This window comes from Centruroides vittatus, unplaced genomic scaffold (genome assembly GCF_030686945.1).
Source record: "Centruroides vittatus isolate TY-2023 unplaced genomic scaffold, ASM3068694v2 contig_351, whole genome shotgun sequence".
Taxonomy (NCBI): Eukaryota; Metazoa; Arthropoda; class Arachnida; order Scorpiones; family Buthidae; genus Centruroides; species Centruroides vittatus.
The window spans coordinates 918,995-940,459 of record NW_027122174.1 but is presented as its reverse complement, the minus strand read 5'-3'; the positions used below and the strand labels follow the sequence as shown (position 1 = coordinate 940,459).

The 21,465-nt window shown below is 30.3% G+C and overlaps 1 protein-coding gene across 6 annotated transcripts in view; it reads right to left on the bottom strand.

Moving 5' to 3' along the window:
* LOC136974593 (bromodomain-containing protein 3-like) overlaps nt 1-21,465 on the bottom strand; it is a 129,670-nt gene that overhangs the window by 67,780 nt on the left and 40,425 nt on the right. For all 6 annotated transcript variants that reach the window (XM_067269517.1, XM_067269520.1, XM_067269522.1 and 3 more), the window contains exons 8-9: nt 7,260-7,430; nt 3,150-3,242 (exon numbers count right to left, since the gene is read on the bottom strand). In XM_067269517.1, the coding sequence (XP_067125618.1) occupies nt 3,150-3,242; nt 7,260-7,430 (264 nt within the window). The remainder of the gene's footprint in view (nt 1-3,149; nt 3,243-7,259; nt 7,431-21,465) is intronic.

Here is a 21,465-nt window from a genome sequence, read left to right as displayed (position 1 = left end):
CAAATACCAATGTAAGTATTCTTCCAAGTGAGCAAAAGAAGCCTTAAGTTTAAAATTAAAAACTGAAGATTAAAGTATGATCAGAACGCTATCTTTATTGAGAGTTCTTTTGGTTTTGATAAAAGCATATATTTTCCAACTCATAATTATGCAGGAAAAAATAATACATAAACCATGGAAGCTGGAAAGCTATCTTTTGGCCCAAAATGTTCTTATATTTACAATCTTTACTTAACAGTCAAAATAAAGAGGAAAAGACAATGTTAGTAATGTTGGCAGGGCAAAACAAGAGAAATAACTCAATTATCCAAGCCAAGATCTGTGTTAAACCTATGGTCTACAAAAGTCCAGAAATTATATGAAGAAAATGATGCTAGATTTTTGTGATAGTCTAAGATAAGTGCATTTCCTTTTAAAGTCAAAAACAGTAACACCACCACATCTTATTTAGCTTAAAAGCTAAGTAGATGCATCTGTTGACATAGAAGTATTAAAATATTTTTCTAGCAAACTGCATGGATTGTTAAAAATTGTAATTATCTTCAAAACAAGTTTCTCAATGTTGATGAAATTGGATTTTAATGAGCTTTAACCATTAAAGTTTGCTTTACCATCATCTTAAGAGATAATACTGTAGATGACTGAAAATAAAGTCTCATTTTATTTACCATATTGTTGAAAATCCAGGAATCTTGTAGTAATTTAAGACTGATTTCTTTTCTCTGTTCATTGTTATGCTAATAGGAAAGGCTGGATAACAAATATTATGTTTAAAACTATTCTGAGAAGAATCTCCATTTTCAACTGAAACAATACTTTCTCTATTCACAGTTCTGTTTAAGATCCTGATGATTTCAGACAATGCCAATCTTCCCATATCAGTTCAAGCATATTCTCAAATTAATGATAATCTATTTACCATCATTACCATCAAACACAATCTACTTTTTAAACCCAATGAACCAAAACATGATTAAGTGATTTGAATGTTGTTATAATGTGATATCACAGTGAAAGAATATCAAAAGATCTTCAACATTAAAGATGCTATTAGTATTATAATTTGCAAAATTATCTTTTCAGAAAGTATTCAATGCATTGCATTAATGAATTAGAAAAGTTGTTTTCACAGTTTTTTCACAATTGTGCTGCATTCAGTATTAATAATATCAACAGTGTTTTAAATAACATTGAATTAACAGAAGAATTATTAAATGAGTGATATCTGGAATTTTATGTTCATAAGTTGATCAATGAAAAATTCAATGAAAGAGCAGAAAAAATAGCAAGAAGACTTCTAAAAACATAACACGCAAAAATCATCTGAATAGTTTATTGATATTCTCAACATCAGAATTTTCGGTGAAATGAAGTTATTTACCCAAATCAATATCTAAACACAATAGAGAATGACTCAAATATAAAATAAGGTTCAATTATACAATGAAAAGCAATAGATGGTCTAAAAAAAAATCCAGAAATTATACAAAGAAAATGATGCTAGATTTTTGTGATAGTCTAAGATAATTTCTTTTTAAAGTCAAAAACAGTTATCAACACCACATCTATGCAGCTACTGGATACAAAATATTCTATGACACATACTGCAAAAGACCAAGAAGACTTAGTTGGCTTTCAGCTTCATATTACCAACACTATCATCTCCTGATGTGCCTTTCCAATTTTATTGATAACCCTTTCAACCCAGCCAAGTTCCTGCAAGATAATCAATTGGCACTTCACCAAAAAGAAAAATAATTTTTCCAATCACTGTTAATTCATAATTTCATTTTTGAAGTTACAGATTTCAAAGCTTTATGTTTAATTTTTTTTTCATTCACAAGTTTTTTAATTTATAGATCCTTTTCATTTATTATCAACCTTTCCATTTTATTACATTATATATATTCAATCAAAATAGTTAATAAAATAATTTTTCATTATATAATGAACATACGCATTCATTACATATTTCATTTAATTTTATCTTATTTATATTAATTAGAAAAATTTCACTTCATTCAACTGCATAAAAGAACCAAGAAATCTTACATTGATGACAGCTTACACATTCCCCAAATTTTATGCATTTCTGATCTAAACTGATCTAAATTTGCATTATCTTTGTTTATGTGTGTTCCAAGAATAAAACTCCTGCATAAATCACAACTGCAGTATATGTAGATAAACTTTTTCTCCATAACTTAATTTTAAGATATGTAGGTCAATAATGTATATATTTTAAGAATCCCAAATTATTTTTTCTAACAAATTAGCAATAGAATTGTTTATAATTTTCATCACAACTTCAATAATCTACTTATATTTTTGTAAAGTTCTGCTCTAGGTGAAAAGATAGAAACTGAAGATATTCTTTTTATACAGAATTTACAAAAGAAAAAACATCAATTTTCAATATTAATTTGCACATAAAATTTATAAATTATTACTTTGTTTTATTTAGTATTTAAAACTGAATTCAATATCAGGTCAGAACCGAATGCAACAACATAATTTCAAAAATACATACTTATAATTATGCTTAAATGGATATTATATAATTAAAATATATATAATTTCTGAATTTAAATTGTATTTAACATTTTGAAACTAAAAGTATATAATTTTGCAAAAATTAAAAAGAAAATTTAAAAAAAAAAAGGAGAAGAAAAAGTGAAATTATTCTATTAAGAAAACAAAATATTTACTGCATTTTTAAATGACTTGTATAAAAGTAATGTATGAATTCATTTTAATCTATTTATTGCACCAGTTAAATTTTAGCGAACAAAAAAAAAGTTAAATTTTTTGATTATTAAAATCCTTATATATTACTTCTGAAATAATATATATAAATTTTAATAATTTAATAAACCCAAAACATTCATTTAGTTTGTACTATTCAACTGGAAGACTGCGAGATGTTGCAGATATTATTATTTCTAGCCAGACTAGAAATTTAATGAAGTTTGCAGCCTATATTCCAGCAAATAGGGTATTTATATATTACATATTAAAGTTTACAATTTAATTAAGTGTATAATTTAATTTCTAAATAATACAAATACTTGCATATTTAAAACTTTGGATTTAAATCTAACATTTTACAATTCAATAATTCAAAGTAAATATATAATCCTATCACTTACTGCATGCTTCTTTGCAAAAAGTTCTTTTAAAAGACTGTTGCAATATTTCATTTGTTCTGACAATTTTCCTTTCTTTGGTTTTGTGCTATGTTGCTGTAAAATTTAAATGACAAGGATAAATTTGAATTATAAAACTTTGCTACAAACTACAATTAGCATCATAAACTACAGTAGAGAGTCAAAAATCGGAATCAATTGGGGACTGGGGTGGTTCAGATTAGTCATTTGTTCCGATTACCAATTATGTACGAAAAAAATATATTAACCTGTCCGATGTTCAAATTTTTCTCCGTTGCGTGTTGCTTCGTGTTGAATTTTCGTCGATTTTAAGCCTAACGAAAATTTTTATAATAATAATCGAGGCTATCGTATCGTTAAAAATTATTTCTGCATTTTGTACAAACAAAATAAATATATTGAAGAATATAAAAACATGAAAATTGTACTTTAGAAGTAAATTTAGTATCAAAAATGTTCGATTCGGCACGACACAGTCCGACTGAAAATCGTGCCGATTACCGGCGTTCCGATTAACGACTCTCTACTGTATAACTGAACACAATAATTTTAATATCAATAAAATTTATTTTTAATTACCTCAAACTAAGGACCATTTCTATAACAATTTAAAAGCTATGTTATTTATTTATCTAATTTTTAATATACTAATTATGCATGGAATTGTTATGGATGCAGCAACTTAAATCTTTATAATGTTACATTAACTCAATTGTAATAAGTTTTAACTTATGAAAGTAATTACAATTTAGACACACTTCAAACAAACACAGTTTATTATTAATTTATAATTTTTGTCTATATTTTTAACAGTAAATAATTACATTTTTCTACAATTATGTACTGAATAATTACAATTATAAAAACATTTTAAGAATAAGACTATTAAAAAAACATATATAGTATAATAACAGATTAGAAATGAAAATTTTTATAACAATTTTTTTTTGATTTTCCATACATCAATTTAATCAATGCCAACAAAATACCAAAACTGTAGTTAGTTAAACTGACTTGAGAAGTTCCAGCATTAAACTTAGTTTTTTTTTTTTTGTTGAATTCATTTTAATTAGTTTGTTCTAATTTTGATTTCTTAATACAAGGGCCTTCTGAACTAAATTTATTTCTAAAAACTGAAAAATATTCTATTTAAAATAAATTAAATCTTGGTTTACTGAATGCAAATTTAAATTATCCTATGTGAATCTCTGAAATAATGCATCTGTAAACAATAAAAGCAATGGACAAGGATAAAATAACATATATTTAGTATAGACATCAAAATACAGATGTTATGTAACATAAATAATTAAATAAATCTGATCCAGATAACATTCTTTATCTGATAAACAATTCAAATGAAAAATGCATCAGTAGTCATCTTTTGAGATATTCAAACTAATGTATCAAACATTTCTAGAAGTATAAACTGAGGGAAAATTAAAAACAGGAAGATTTATGAGGTGATGGCATAATGTTAAGATTATCGATTTTGATCAAACTTGGTGAGATTATAGTGCATTCTCAACAACTGACATGTGCCAAGCAGCAAGGTGCAATATTCAAAATTAAAAGAGAAAATTGAGGTTGAAAATTGCAAATCATTTAGAACTTTTAGAATTTCCACCATTTGTAGAGTGGCTGGTGGCTCAGTGAAAATGTGTTGGTTTCATAGTTGCAAATTTGGTGTTTCAAATCTCTATGGTATCAATGTAATTTTTTTTAATACAAAACTATAAGTTTTAATTTATTCTTGGTATTTTTAAATTTATTACATTTATTTAAAATTATTTTTGAATATTCATGTACAAGTACTGTACATATGAAATTCATACTAACATTTATTTATCTATAATTTATTTGGGAAGAGGATTATATTTAAACAAAATTACATTTTTTTAAGGCCAATTTTGTTAATAAAAAAGACATTTTTATTAACATTATTTGATCTGTTTTCTTTCTGGGATTCAAACAAAATATATCATTTGAATCTGAAAACAACTCAATAATCTATTTAATTTCTTTACATAAAATTTGTATATTTCCCCCTCATTTTAACTTGAATAAAAATAAATAGCAATTTTTAAATTTTTCAAATTTGAAAAACTTCAAATTGCTAAAATATTCTGAATTTCAAATTATTTGAGATTTTGAAATTTGCAATAAAATTTTATTTCAGAACAAATTTCAAAATTTTGAGTAATTGAAACATGTTTTTATAGCTTATTTGATATATTTTTAATAAAAATAAATATATAATAAAATACACTCATTGAAAAAAGTTATGCACTAATCAGGATGATGTTGAAATTGAATAAAACTATAATACTAATGAGGACATAATTATGATTGTAAAAACTGATTACATCACAGCAAAAATACAATTTCCTGTGAAACAATACAATTTAAAGCAGACACCATATAATATCCTATGACAGTTTTGTGTACGGATGCTTCAATTGGCACTTCAGATTCCTCTCTCTTTCACAGATCGCCAAAGCTGGTATCTGGCTCTGCAAGCATTTGATGGGTACCAAATCTGACAATTGCATAGGCAAAGCAAATGTAGTAGCATGACAGAGACATTCCTAGAAAATGGTTGGTTGCAGCCCTGCCACATAAGAAACTTGAGGGTGAAAGATTTCCAAATGTACCACTGTGTCATCAATGTCTCTTATACCACTACTAAGGATAACTTATTGTCATATGAGATGGCTCCCCAAACTAGCATGCCAGCAATGAGGACAGCACACAGCTTAACAAAAAAAAAGTGGGACTGAAGTACTCACCAGTAGTACTTTGCACTCTTAACATCATTGTCATTCATTCCCAAAGTGAACTGGGATTTGCCACTAATGATAATATGATGCTAGTCGATGCTTCCCACCACCACTACAAACAAAGCCAATGATATTGGGATGATAATGACAGGACACACAGCAATCACTGTGCATGCAAATTTTCATCTGCTATTCACTGACAATAGAATGGAAAAAGACAGCTTTGTTGCAAGGCTTCCACTTATCTCTGAATGTCAGACAAAGATGCCATTGCAACTGTTTAGACTTGTCTCATAATCAGACAATCATCCCTTATGGTAGTCTATCTGAGGCATCCAAAGCCTGCCTGCTTTGCGTGTGTATCTGCTCCCAACATGTCACAGTCAGGTCAGAATGGCCCATATGGCAGGCAATTCAACAAAATGTCATACTGCTTCCCTTAGATTGACAGAGTTTGACAAAAAAACTAACAGCTGTGTTTAGTATTTTTGCATTATACAGTCATGCCTGGTACTTGAAGACTCCCAAACAGTAAGCCTTTGGATGTCTTTTTTTATAGGATATTGGGGGTACCAATTTTACAGCATTCTGGTGGTATTACCTGGTACACAATTGAACCACAACTGTAATCACTTATGTACTTTTCTGAGGCATAGTTGTATACTGAGTTTTATGATAATCAGACAATTCTATCTGAGTGTGTAACTTTTTTTATTCAATGAGTGTATTTTAGTGAATAATACTTTAATAAAATATATAGAAAAGAAAAACATTTTTAATATAACACTGTATATATCAGTAGTGGCTAACTAAACCTTGTCACAATAGGAGCCTTATACAATGTATCAGAAACAGATGATATATATCATAAAATAACATTCCAATATATCCTACATTGGAATGTTATTTTGTGTAATATATATAGAGGAATAGCAACAAAATTGGACCTCTGCCCTTAATAAGATAGAAATCTGTTATGCAGGGGCAACAATATGGGTCCTAGAGTTTGGTCACTGTGGGTATATATTGTATATACTTTTAAACAAATTAGTAAAAAATCTAAAAACTATTTTAAAAAGTTTTTTCTACAAAGTTTCCACTTCACAATAAACTGTCTTAAAATTTAAATTAAAAAATTGTAAAATATAATATGAATTAATTTACCTAATCATAAACAAACGACAATCTTGAACAAATTCAAGATTTCAAATGAAGTAGTTTGAATGTGTTCTTACAAACGTTTTTAGTACAGATTTTAAATCATCAAAAATATGCCTTTCTACTTCAAATATAAAATTGATATATAAATTACCTGTGTATCAGGCAAATCTTTTAAAGGTTTCTTTATTGGTCTACCACTCTCTCTCCTAGTAGAAATTTTTGATAACTTTGCTTCAGAAACTGATGTATTTATCTGATCATATCCTGAATTTGCAGTTGGTGTCGTAGTATCAGCTTTTCTTTTCACACCTCCTCTTCTTGCCTACAAAAAATAATTTCAATGACAACTTTTAAATTTCTATAATGACATTTCAATAATAATAAAATAGTAATAATAATTAAAATAATCAGTTTATTACTGTCATCAAAAGCAGTCATTACTGATCTGTGATAGTATTATACTAAATGACATTATGACTTGCCATTCTGTGTTTGTAAGAAACTTATACCAGCTAACTTCACCAAAGTTTTCTTCAATTACTAGAACAACCATTTTAAGACATCATCATCAAAGGCATAATAATAATGGCTTTTACACAGAAAGACATATTTTTTATTCTCCTCAAATCTTAAAGGAGAGCATATTTCAATTGATGCAGAAGTTACTTTTCATAAAACCCAAACCAGTAAGAGCATTCTTTTTACAAAGATTTGTAATTATCCCATCAGCATAAAATGATTTAATATAGATTATGGCATATAAATAAACATCACTAAGCCCGACGAGTATATAATGGGGCTTAGTGATGTTTATTTATATTATATATATAAATAAACTTGCTGGGTAGTACATTAGCTGGCTGAATGCCATTGTGAAATTGTTCTTAGGCCATCAATGTAGGAGTTGTCCCCACAAGTACTGTATTTAACCAAGTAAGGTTATATTTAAATTAATATACTTCTGGAAGCAAAAACTTGCTCGGGGTCCAGGTGGCGTAACTGGCAAGTGCACCGCACAACAAGCAGAGGTTGTGAGTTCAAGCCCCACCATGGGTCAGTTCTTTTATTCCAGAAGGCTCTAAATTTATTTAATATTTACTTAAATTATAATTAACTTAGATAAGAGATGGCACCTAACGTCTACCTCTAGTAACAAATTACTTTATATCAATCATTTAATTAGCCAATTTATAGCCCGATTTTTAAGGCAATCATTGGTAATTTCATTAGAGATTATGGCATCAGGTTAACAACTGCCTAACATCTGAAAAAACATTCTGACTGCTCAATATTTATGAATAGTGTCTTAAATCCTATACACAAGGACTACTTTAACCCTTTCCGGGCAGCGATCTACAGAACATTTTCGAGTGGAATTCATCATGCGGCGCATTTTTTGGATAATTTTTAAATTGTGATATTTTGCTTCAAAATTGCGCTATGTTTAATCTGTTTTTTGTGTTTGATTAAAAACATATTACAGTTTAAGATTGTTTAATTTATAGTTTAATACAAATTTAAAATAATATTAAAAATCGAAGTTTACGACCAAACGAAAAAAAATTAATTTACAGAGAATCGCTGAACTTTGTGCATCTATTAGATAGACACATCTGTCTTCTTTTAAACAAAACAAACCCCATCTCTCTAGCTAGAGCGGGGGAGAAGTTATTGCCGTTATTTACACTATGTCTCTAATTACTTAGGTTGGAGAGAAATCCATTGTTATCATAAAGTGCCACATTCAAGTTTATCATCATATATTTCTGCTTAAAATAGTGAATATTTGACACTTTTTTAAATTTTTTCAATGCTTTATACAATAATACACTAAAATAAGAGATTAGTTAATTTTTTCCTGCAATTACGCAATATCTGAAAGTAATGAGTTTTCCAGCTAGACGCTTTTGATAAGAAATGTTCTTGTCTAAGTAAAGTCAAATAACATGAAAACTAGTAGAATTACGGCTCTAAAATGAAGAATATAGCTATTTTTTAACGTTTGTTTACATTCTGACTTTAATCACGTAGACTGGATCTTCGCAGGAAAATTCCGACCAGATGGGTCTAAAAAAAAACTCTAATTCGTTGAAGTTGATTCAGTCATAATATAAATTACCAATTAGAGCTTAATAGGCATAGAAACAAAAATTTAAAGCCAATGAACAGCAAGAAGATCTTCCATAGACTTACTATAGGAAGGTAGAGTTTCCCAGCAATATTTATTGCTAGATAGTTTTAAAAATATATTTATTCGCTTAAATATTGTCAAATTAGCTAATTTAATGTCTAAGTGCATTAAATTAGTTATTTGGAGCTAAAAAACAATTTAAAAAGTGAATTTATTGTGATTGTTTACATTTTACTTGGAAGGTTGGAGGCGGGGCTTTTTACAGCAATTTTTTCCTTTCACAATTCTGTGATTAGTTAAAGTAATGTCAACAAAGACAGAAGATACCCAATAAAACTGTATAAGGGGTTTCCCTTTCAGTCTTTTCAGTCAACTGTGTAGTTAACTGCGAAGATTTGCTGTAAAATGGTAGGGGGTCCTTTTTACCGAAATATTTATGGCCCAGGGGTGGTAACAAAACACTTATTGGCTTAAACAAAGTCAATCGACCTACAGAAAAGCAAATCAAAGCTAAGATCGCGGAAAAACTCGAATATAATGCAAATTAATCAAATTTTTTGATTAATTACACCTAAAGGCGTATCTCGCATCACGAATTAACGGCAAGTCATGTGACATACACCTAAGGGCGTATACCAGCATGGAAAGGGTTAAAGACTACTTATTGAGTTCCAATTTTTTTTGAGGAGTGGTAATGTTTATCTTCATACAATCAAGTTTGCTAAACATTTTTTTTATGATATGTTACATTATTATAATTTTTTTAATGATTTTGTTAAAAGTAAAAGTTTTATGGCTATATTTTCCTGTATTAAAAATTCAAATAAAATTGTTGAATTTTATAATTTGTACATTCATGCAGTCATAATATAGTCATCTGTACTTTAAAAGTACAAATTAATGATGCAACAAATATTTGGTTACTATTCGATATTTGGCATATTCGGTCGAATACCAAATATTTAATCACTATTTGGCCGAATACCGAATACCTAAAAACAGGAGTAAGAAATAACAAAAACACAGTAAATTAATAATTTTGGTATTTAGATTTAATGTTATCGGGTTAGCATTGTTTGTTTATATTTATTTATAACTTATAACCTGCACAAAACAAAAACAAAATAATACAGTGGTACCTCGATATACGAGTTTAATTCATTCCGTAGCCTTGCTCGTATCTCAAAGCAATTTTCCCCATTGAAATTAATTGAAATGCCATTAATCCGTTCCAGCTCCCAAAACACCACCTCAGTTGTTTTTGTTAGGTGTTTTTGAATAAGAAAAATGTATTTACAAGAAGAAACATTTATTTATAAATAACAAATACATATTCTATAAAAACATAATAAAAGAAAAAGTGAAGTGCTTACGGAAGTGCTTAATTTTCGTCACTGGTCTTCACTTTTTTCGTCACGCTTTGCTCATTTTCACCTGCAGATCATTTAAAAAACTGTCCAAGGAGGTTTGTTTCTTCCTCTCTTTCAGGATATTGTGGAAATGAGTTAGGCAAGTTTCGTTGAACAACTCCAATGCACAACCAGTTGCAACTTTTTCAGGGTGATTTTTATCCACAAACTCTACAACTTTCTTCCACATTCCAAGATCTCCTTTATATCTCTTGTAGAGATAACTTCCTCCATCTCTGGCTCCTCTTCAAAACTAATTTTTTGTTGAACCACCATATGCTGCTGCGAATGTATATCGTGTAACTCCTCAGTTGTCACCTCCTGAGACTGTTCCTCAATGAGTTCGTTCACATCTCTCTCATCCACCTCCAGACCCATGGATTTTCCCAGAGAAACATTCTCCTCTACCACTGACACTTTGGGATCCAATCCTTCAAAGGCCCTTTCAGCTACAGCCTCAGGCCACAACTTCTTCCATGCAGAGGTTAAGGTCCTCATTGTAACACCCAGCCAGGCCTGATCAATAATTCTTAGGCATATCACGATGTCAAAGTGGTCCTTCCAGAACTCTCGAAGGGTAAGGTTTGTGTTCTCCGTCACCTCAAAGCAGCGCCGAAAAATGTGCTTGGTGTACAACTTCTTAAAATTAGAAATCACCTGCTGATCCATGGGCTGCAGGATAGGAGTGGTGTTGGGTGGTAGGTAGAGAACCTTTATAAACTTGAACTCTTCGAGTAAATCATCTTTGAGATTTGGTGGGTGAGCAGGGGCATTGTCGAGGACGAGAAGGGCTTGCATGGGTAGGTTGTTTTCCTGTAGATATTTTTTAACAGAAGGGCCAAACACCAAGTTTATCCACTCCACAAAGAATTTCCTGGTGACCCACGCCTTCGGATTTGCCCTCCACATAACTTGCAGTTTTTCTTTTAAAATCTTATGTGACTTAAAGGCTCTGGAATTTTCCGAATGGTATACTAGCAGAGGCTTGATTTTGCAGTCGCCACTCGCATTGGCACAAAGTGCTAGAGTTAATCTATCCTTCATGGGTTTGTGACCTGGCATCGTCTTCTCCTCTGCTGTTATGTAAGTCCTACTCGGCATCCTTTTCCAGAAAAGCCCTGTCTCGTCACAGTTGAAGACTTGCTGGGGGATGTATCCTTTGGCTTCTATCAGTTCGGAAAACGTTTTGATGTAAACCTCAGCTGCCTTCACATCCAAACTTGCTGCCTCACCATGCCTGACGACAGAGTGAATGCCAGTCCTTTTCCTAAAGTTGTCAAACCAGCCCCGACTGGCTTTAAACGAGTCTTCCGATTCCTCGTTTGTGGAATTGTGTGGGATCTGCTTCAGCAAATCACCGTAAATCCTTCTCACATATGATGCTTTGTGTTAAGGTTCCTCCTTGAAGCTGCTTCTCTGTCACCCACAACATCAGTAGTTTCTCCATCTTTTCATGGAGAGAGGTCCGGAGCTTAGAAATTATTGTAACGCCCTTACCTGGCGTTATACCCTTTATCAACTCCTTCTGTTTAAGCACAGTACATATCATTGATGTGCTACGCCCGTACATCCTCGCCAAGTCAATTACTCGCACACCTTGCTCATGTTTTTCTATGATTTCATGCTTTAATTCAATAGACATCATCTTCTTCTTCAGACCCATGGTTATAAAAATAAATGTGATAATGTTTTGTAAATGTACAAAAAGCAAAAAACGCGAACCCAACTTATCAAAAATTCTTCGAAAATGAGGGAAACAAGCACACAGACTGAGGTCTAGTCTGAGGTGTGAGAAACCGTTAGACGCTGCACATGACCCCAACATGTGCCCTGCATGTTGGGGTTGTGTGCAGCAATGTAGTGTGCGATTCCTCGTATCTCAAATCTTGCTCTCATCTCAAAGCAAAATATCACTCGCTCGGCGGCTCGTATCTCAAAACACTCGTATATCGAGGTACCAGTGTATTAGTCACATGTATTCATAATTTATAATTACAAAGATGAGCACACATACACACCTATTCATTCAAGAATCATCACACATCTGAGGGTCAGACCCTGCCTATCCTTCTTTTTAAGTACTTGTCTTTGCTCTTCTCTTTCCTCTATCTCTCTAGTCCACGTATGCGTATGCATACATCATAATGTGCATGCACGATACTTCCGATTCGTCACTTTTCCGTTGCAGATTTCCCATTTTACAATTACGTGACTCATAGCCTGGTGATAACGAAGAAAAGAGACAGATAGGACGTCGGTATAAGTCACAGTTATGATTTCACAGATTCAAGACAGCTTGGTAGCCTGAATGGCCCCAGGCTTTCGCCCATGCACGCTAAGTGACTTTCATTACAAGCATTTAGCTTTCCAAAGTCTACGAGAACAATTATTTGGCATTGATGGCTGCGAATTTTGCACCAATAAGCTGCCTTGACTTGTTTGATTATGTTATCAACTCAATTTCATATTTATTTTCACATTTTCACTTCGCAGTCCTTCTCTGTTCTTTTTTCGTTATTTAAACATGTAGGTCATTTCATTGTTATCCACATTTGATATCATCGTTTATCACGTACTGACATGATGCTCTTGTCTGTCCACTACAACTGTCAAGAATTAACGTGACTGGCAAAGTGTAGTGACAGTGGGCCAATAGAGAGTAGGGTCCTTGCCATAATACGGTTTGTGCGCCAATTTTTGTACGTGCATTAATCAAGCCGAATAGTTTGGCCGAATATTCAGCTATTCAGCCACACTCCTGGTCGAATATACTATTCGTTGCAACACTAGTACAAATGACTGTATTATGTATGTATGTATTATTAATATAAAAATAAACTGAAATTTGTAAGAGGTTAAGGATAGGTTAAGTAATTGACTGGAAATACAGTAATTACTATTTTTGTGATAAATTCAGTTTAAGATTGTTTCAATAACAATAAGTGGCTAATAACTAGGATTGCCACATGTTGGGATGCACAATGTAGGACAAATCAACAACCAAAAAAAGCTAGCAACAAGTTGCATAACTTTTTGGCTGTTATGAGATTTTATTTTAATTATTATAAAATGGCAAAAAACTTAAGTTTTAAGGTAGTAATGAGTTTTATATAAAAAAACTAAATGCTAACAAGAAAGATCATTAAGTTTGACCTTTCTCAAAATATGACACATGACACCCCTCCATCACCCTACCCCCTCACCCTTTAACCATCAAAATTTAATAGCATCAATGCCCATTATACTATGTTAACTTTAATTTCTTTATCTTTACCCCATCCTGAAATATTAAATGAAATAGGTGCTAACACATTGCACTACACACACTACATATCCATGAAATTTTTTCCTGTTGTTTTGACTCTTTTGGGTTCGGGAATCTCAAAATATGGAGATTTCCAAAAATCTGAGAGTCAATTTCACACAATTCCAATTCTTTTACTTGTTATGTATACATAACAACCTCTGGGAACGTAAAAGGAAAAAGGGATTAATAAAAGAAAATTAAATTTAATAATAAAATTATGATTTACTTTGGATAAATTTAGGTGACAAAAATAATTTAAAGATTTTTCATCAAAATCAAATCTTTTTTCCACATAAGACAAAGCTCTGTTATAAACATTTAAAAATTCATTTTCAAACTTTTGCTTTTCATATAGACAATTTCATCTTTCCCATAACTGCATATGTGAAAAATTTATTCTCAATTCTAGATGTGAGTTGCTTAAAATATTTTAAAATTGTGTACAAGTTGTTATTGACTTGTATGCAATTGGTACTATTTAAGTATGGTACTAACTATAACCCTATTTTTTTCTAATAATTTTTATATTAAATTTAGAATTTTATATTTCAATAAAGATTTCTATTGTGTTTACAAAATCCTATATGTGTATTCAAAATTAATTGAATGTTCTTTGTGTCTCTTTTTAATTTTTTAAAATTGATGTAACTTCATCTTGCAGTGCAGCCAGTGTACAAGGGAATGTGTTTGCTCTACAGCAATGCTTCCTAAACTTTTTTCATTCATGACCCATTTTATAATGGGAATTTTTTCACAACCCCAGGCAGGGTATTAAATATAAGATGAAGACATACAAATATTGCTCATAATTACTTTATTTATTTACAAACAAAAAAACAATATACATACATATATATGAAAAAAAAACAGTTTTAGAATTTGCTTTAAGTATATAAATATTAATGAAAGTAAACTACACTGTAACAATAATGAAAAAATCCAATGAATGTTTCTTCAAATTCAACTGTTGAATTCGACAAATTTAGTCTCTTAGCGATTTCTTGTGTTGTTATTCGGCAGTTTGCTTCAATCAATATCTTTATTTTTCCTTCATCAACTTCAACTGGCCTTCCAGAACGTAGTGCATCTTCAATATCAAAATTGCCAGAACAAAATTTTGCGAACAAGTTTTGGCATTGTCATTCTGTCAACACATCTCCATACACGTCACACAACTTTTTTCTTGCATGAACAAGTTTTGCTCACTGTTTTGTTCAATTCTGAAGGTGTTATTCACCATGGATTTTAGAATAAAAAACAGTAAATAAGGAAAATTATCTGAGGCAACGAAATGTCATTGTGAAGTCATAAGAAAAAAAAAGCATTGTTATGATGGTGTTCTCTCCAAGCAGTCAAAGAGAACACCATTGTAACAATGCTCCCGCTCACACATCACTGTTGATAAGAGAGTTTTTAGCCAAGAACTCAATGCCCCCTTATTCTCCAACCTCCAATTCACCAGACTAAGTCCCCAAATACTTTCAAATACTTTTTATTCCAAAATTAAAATTCACTCTCAAAAGTTGCTGTTTCGAATCTACTGATGCCATTAAGAAAAATTCATCAGCATAGCTGAGCATCATCCCAAAAGAAGCATGTCACAGAACATTCCTTTCATAGCAGAAATACTGAATTCAATGCATAGAATTAAACTACTTCAACAAGACTGACTAGCTTATATGTAAATAGGTAAACATAAACAACTTCTATTTGCAAACTTTGCAAACTTTCCAGACAGACCTTGTGTGCACATGCATGCAATGATCTAAACCAGAACCCGAATAAGATGGAATCTTATCCATGGCAGAAATTTTTCTTAATCCTATGTAATTCCAGCTTGAACAGGTATGTAGTAATAAAAATATGAAATATAGAAAATGTATTGAGCTACCTACTTATATACCTGATATACACATTTATTTACAACAAAATCATAGTATTTATTAACAAGAAAAATGTTAATTAAGAATGGATTTACATTTTACCGTTAGATGTATAACCAAGTTTTTTGAAATTTGTTCTTTTTAAATTTGAATTTCTTGTTCGTTTCTTTGTAAAGAATAACTGAAGAAGATCTCTTAAAGGGATTGAAAACTTTTTTATAGAATTAAACGTTATGCTGGACCCGTGAAAGGTGTAGATTTATTTAATTGAATAACAAGAAAAACCTTACACACTTTTCAAACAAGATAATGTTTTAATTCAAACAACATCAGCAAATATTTTTGGCCTTTTCAAAGACATTGTTTGAATTAAAACAATATCTTGTTGAAAAAGTGTGTAAGGTTTATCTTTTTAATATGTGGCAGTTCCAGCTTTGGAAGTTTTGTCAAAGTATTTATATTTTAAGAGTAGATATGGTAATTGTAATTGACTGTCTACCTGACTATACACGTAATGCATTAAAATATGTTCAGATACAATCAAACTGATACTGAGTTTTATTTATAATACAAAAAAACCTTGCCATACATTTTTCTCATATAAACTGGTATATCAAAATTTTCTCATCTAGGGGAAACTTGCTTATTTTGTACTTGTGCCTAATTCAATTATATCTCGACTCCGGTAATAGCTATTAGCGCTTTTAGTGGCAAAAAAAGTAAATAACAGTCGGCCATATTACTATCTGAAAGACAGCATGCTGCTACACTGCTTCTGACAAAAATATTGAAAAGATAAGTTTTTTCAACCTTTTCTGTAATATTTTTGCACATTTTGTAAGAACTTTTTTCAAATTGGATCGTGTATAAGTTTTTTATCTATCTGTGATGTGTTAATGTGTATTTTTGTGATTTCATCTGATGTGATGATATATGCGTATTTGTTGTCAAATTTTTTGGCGGCAAATGTAATGCTTGTTTGACTCTTGCGCCTATTTCGTACTTGAGGCAAGTTCTTAAAATGTACTGATACGATTTAGGAAAACAATTTTAGATGAATGTCACAATAAGCTATTACCAATTCGTAAACTGTTATTTTTTTTACTAAGTTTCTGATTTGAAAAATAACCACAAAAGTTCAAAGAAATTATAACTTAATTGTCTTTAATTTTAGAACAACGTGTCAAAAAGAAAATATAATTCTTGGAGTAAAGAAAATATGGAAGAAGTGATTAAAAAATATAATGACCGGACCTTACAATTTAACGAAGTTTATTGTGTATATAATGTACCGAAACCAATATTTTGACGACATTTACAAGGACTGAATACACATCAAAGAATTTGATGTCCAAAAGATTTAACTAAGGAAATGGAAACAGAACTAGTCAGACATGTTTTGCTGTTGGAATCTAGATTTTTCGGTCTGACAATAACCAACTTACAACACTTAGCTTATCAGTTAGCAGAAAAATATGGATTGAAACATAGATTCAATAATGAATCACAACTGGCCAGATGGAAATGGTATAAATTTATGAAGAATAAAACAAAAATATTGTTATGCACTCCAGAACCAATATCAATGGCTCACTGCAGAGGATTCGACAAGGAAACGGTTATGGCGTTCTTCGACAAATATGAATCAATCTTAGATGCAGGTCAAGAATTGGTGAAGACCATCAGCCAAATTTGTTAAGAGTTAATCTACACATGTATTAATACATTATTGATTAAGATTTTGATTCTTAAGACTGCAAACCAATGATAGGATCTCAAAGTACGATTTAAGAATATAGCAGTATGATTTAAGATGACTGGTCCTAAATCAAACTTTTTAAGTGTTTTTTTAAATTGTTTATTTCTCAGAAGTTTATAAGATTTATGCTAAATTTGATTGTGATAGTAATAAAATATTTCCCAAATAAAAGTTACTTAAAATAAAAAATAATTTGTGTTTATTAATTTAGATATAATGATGGTTTTTCCTTAAGGGGTACAAATTAGGCAAGTTTACCCCAACATGTGATCCACTTAAAAGAACAAATTATTTTCAAAAAAAGAAAAAAACATCTTATATAGAAGATGTTAGTGAAAAAACTCTCACTAGTGAAGTAAAATTTTAGGCATTTTATTAAAGAATGCTTCAATAAGATTATATTTTTATTTATTCACAATCTTATTTACTTCATCCTCTTTCTTTCCCACAGTTTTTAAAATTCTTTCCATCATATTCTGAAACTATTTTAATTTCATCAAGATTTTTTTTCTTTTATTAGTTGCCTTTGATCTTTCATTAGTTTCATTAAAAAGAACATCCACTGACTCCCGAGTATCTTTCTTGTCTTGGAATATCAGTTTTGCTTTTTCTTCTTGAACAGAAACTTCAAATTTAGAAGATCTTCCTTCAATTTCTCTTGTTTCTTTTTCAATTTCTTTTTCTTTGTTTTTTTAATTGCTCTTATTTCAGGTTCTTTTTATGTTCTAATTAAATTTCACATGATTTTCAAGCATGATAAGCCATGTTCAACAATTATTTTGTATTACGTGTGAATAATTCACATAGCATTTTAAAGCAACACAAATAATTAGCTTTATTTAATATATGTTTTAACATTTCATGATTTTTCCTTAGTGATAATTCTCCTCAATTCTGAAAAACTTCATTCCACAATGTTACTTACATGATACAAGCAAGGATAATAATGCTGTGTAATTAGTTTATTTAACAAAGAATTCTTTGAAAAACCCAATTATTTTTTCATAAAAGGTAACCCTCCAAAATTGACCTATTCTGATTTGTTTTTCAGGCATGATAGCTTCTGTAGAATTTGTCATTCATCTCTGACATCTATACCTTTTGTATCCAATAACGAGAGTAATTTTCTTATTCCCACTAAATGTAAACTTTTGGCATGATATGCAATCAAACTTCATATGTAAGCAATTGAAATGTGACAGGATGCCATTTCTTTCCAGTATAATTTTTTGCATAAGGTAATTATAAGATGCTACATAATAATTTTGAATTTTATGAAAAATAGCAGGTCTATCTTTCATTTAATACTTTTATGTTTAACAGTTTTAAAGCTACAGTCTATTTTGAAAGGTTTTAAGAGATTCTGACATAAATATTAATGAAACAATAATATAAGATTTTGTTTACATAACTGACTTGCAATTTTTTTAAAAATAATATAAAGTTTCTTGTCTATGTATTTCATTTCAATGAAATGTGAACACAGTTCTGATGCTTCTACAATAAAGCTCAATTCAATCTTAATAGCGATATACCTTATGGTTTTTACAAGTCTCATATTTTTCAGTGTTTTATTAGTTTATCATCATGCACCTGGAACAAAAGATAAAAAAAATAATCTTCAATTGCTGAGATTGCTGCAGACCCAACAGTTAGCCATCTACTAGAATATGGTTTATAAAGTATTACTTTGGTACAGGTTTTGTTGATTTTTCATCATCTTAAAGAAATTATGTAAATCATATATTAATTCACATGAAAAATCACCATACTCTTGTAGACCTTTAAGAAGGCATTATGAATCAAATGCAAATTACATGTTACAATATATAATTCCTCATTTCTGTTCAACCAACCTTGTATTTACCAAATTCCACACTTTTTTATTGACATTTGGTCCTTTTGAGTAAAGCAACAGTAATTTGTTTACAGACAATGCTGCAATATATAAAACTTTATCAATCTAAAATACATCATCATCTGCTGTACCCAGGAAGATAGTTTGCAAGTGCATGCATGCAATTTGTCTTTCTTTTTCTGACCAGTATCTTATTTTAAACTGAAGTTCTATTTAAAAATAAAAAAAACAGCACTGTTAGTGTTTTTTCATCAAACATTATCATAAAACAGGACTTCCTACCATCAGAAGAAAAACTCTTCCAAAATAAGAAGCTAATGCTTCAGTGATCAAATGACAATTTTCTAGAAACCTAACCTAACTAGAGATTTGCCACTGTAGAATCAGGAAACATAGCATTAAAATCATGTTTAAGATCATTACTTGGTATGCCACATTACATTGAACTTATTGCAATAACAAAATGATTTAAGCTCTAGTAACAGCACCTTAGCTATTAAATAACTGCACTTAAGAAAATGAACCTATTTTTCATTTTCAGACTGCAATGTAAGCTAATATTATCATCATCAGATTTCTGAAATATGCTTCAATAATTACTGTTCACTAAATAATTTAACAGCAGCATTATCCTTATGAACATTGGTTGAAAAATGCTGGGATAGTTCAGGAAAACCTTCTGATCCACAGAAAATATTTTTCTTGCAAATTGTACAATAAATTTCTTTGGCATTCACTTTCTTGCACTAATCAGATAACTGATGTCTTCAAACTATCACTTCTTCTAACCCACTTTGTATATTCTCACCATTTTCTGAAGTTGGCCTGTAGACTAAGCTGTGATAAGCATTTCAAACAGTCGTTAGTATCGGATCAATGTCAAAACTAATAAAATGAGAGAAAAAATGTTATTTTTGAAGTTTTAATGACAATAAAATATCCTAATGAATTGAATATGTGAAAATAATGTGATAGTTTTATACAGAAAAAGATTGTATAAAATTATGAAAACAAAATCAAAATGTAAATTAAAAGGTAGCACCATTTTAACGTTTCAAGTATGACACACTGGAATTTGTTAAATTAAGAAGTTTAGAGGAAGGAAAAATTAAATATATTATGAATCTATTATACTTTATAATTTATAAGGCCTAATGTCTTTTGTAATAAAATTGTAATATTAGGCCTAAGGTACCAACACCTGTCAACACTGTGTCATGCCAAATCGAACGTTTTTGATACTAGATTTACTTCTAAAGTATAATTTTCATGTTTTTATATTCTTCAATATATTTATTTTGTTTGTACAAAATAAAGGAATAATTTTTAACGATACAATAGCCTCGATTATTATTATAAAAATTTTCGTTAGGCTTAAAATCGACGAAAATTCAACACGAAGCGACACGCAACGGAGAAAAATTTGAACATCAGACAGGTTAATATATTTTTTCGTACATAATCGGTTATCCAAACAAATCACTAATCCGAACAATCCCAGTCCCCAATTTATTCGGATTAATGACTCTCTACTGTACGTATTAATTTAGAACAATACAAAATAACAGACAAAAAATGCACATGTTTAGAGATGTACACTCCATCAAACCAAATCAATAGAACATTAGTCTGTGTTATGGGCCATGGTACTATGACAAAGTTTGAAAGTCACATATATTTTTCCACAAAACAAATTTATATTTTTCTTTTCACTATTTACACAATCATTATAGAAAAATTGAAGGATAGGTATTCAAAAAGTTTATTTGATCACTGCAAAAAAACTCAATGGTCAGAAGGCAGCAGTTTAAACAATGTCCTTATTCTGATCAGTCAATTACCAGTGTTTCCAGAACTGTGTTCAAGACAGTAACAATAAATAGCTAGCTAACTAGCAAACTAATGATATAGCTTGTTTCATATGTAATAGACTCTACCATTGATTTACTAGTTAGCAAAGTAATATCTTGAACTCAGCTCAGGTTTGGAAATTTATTGTCAGATTTGGTG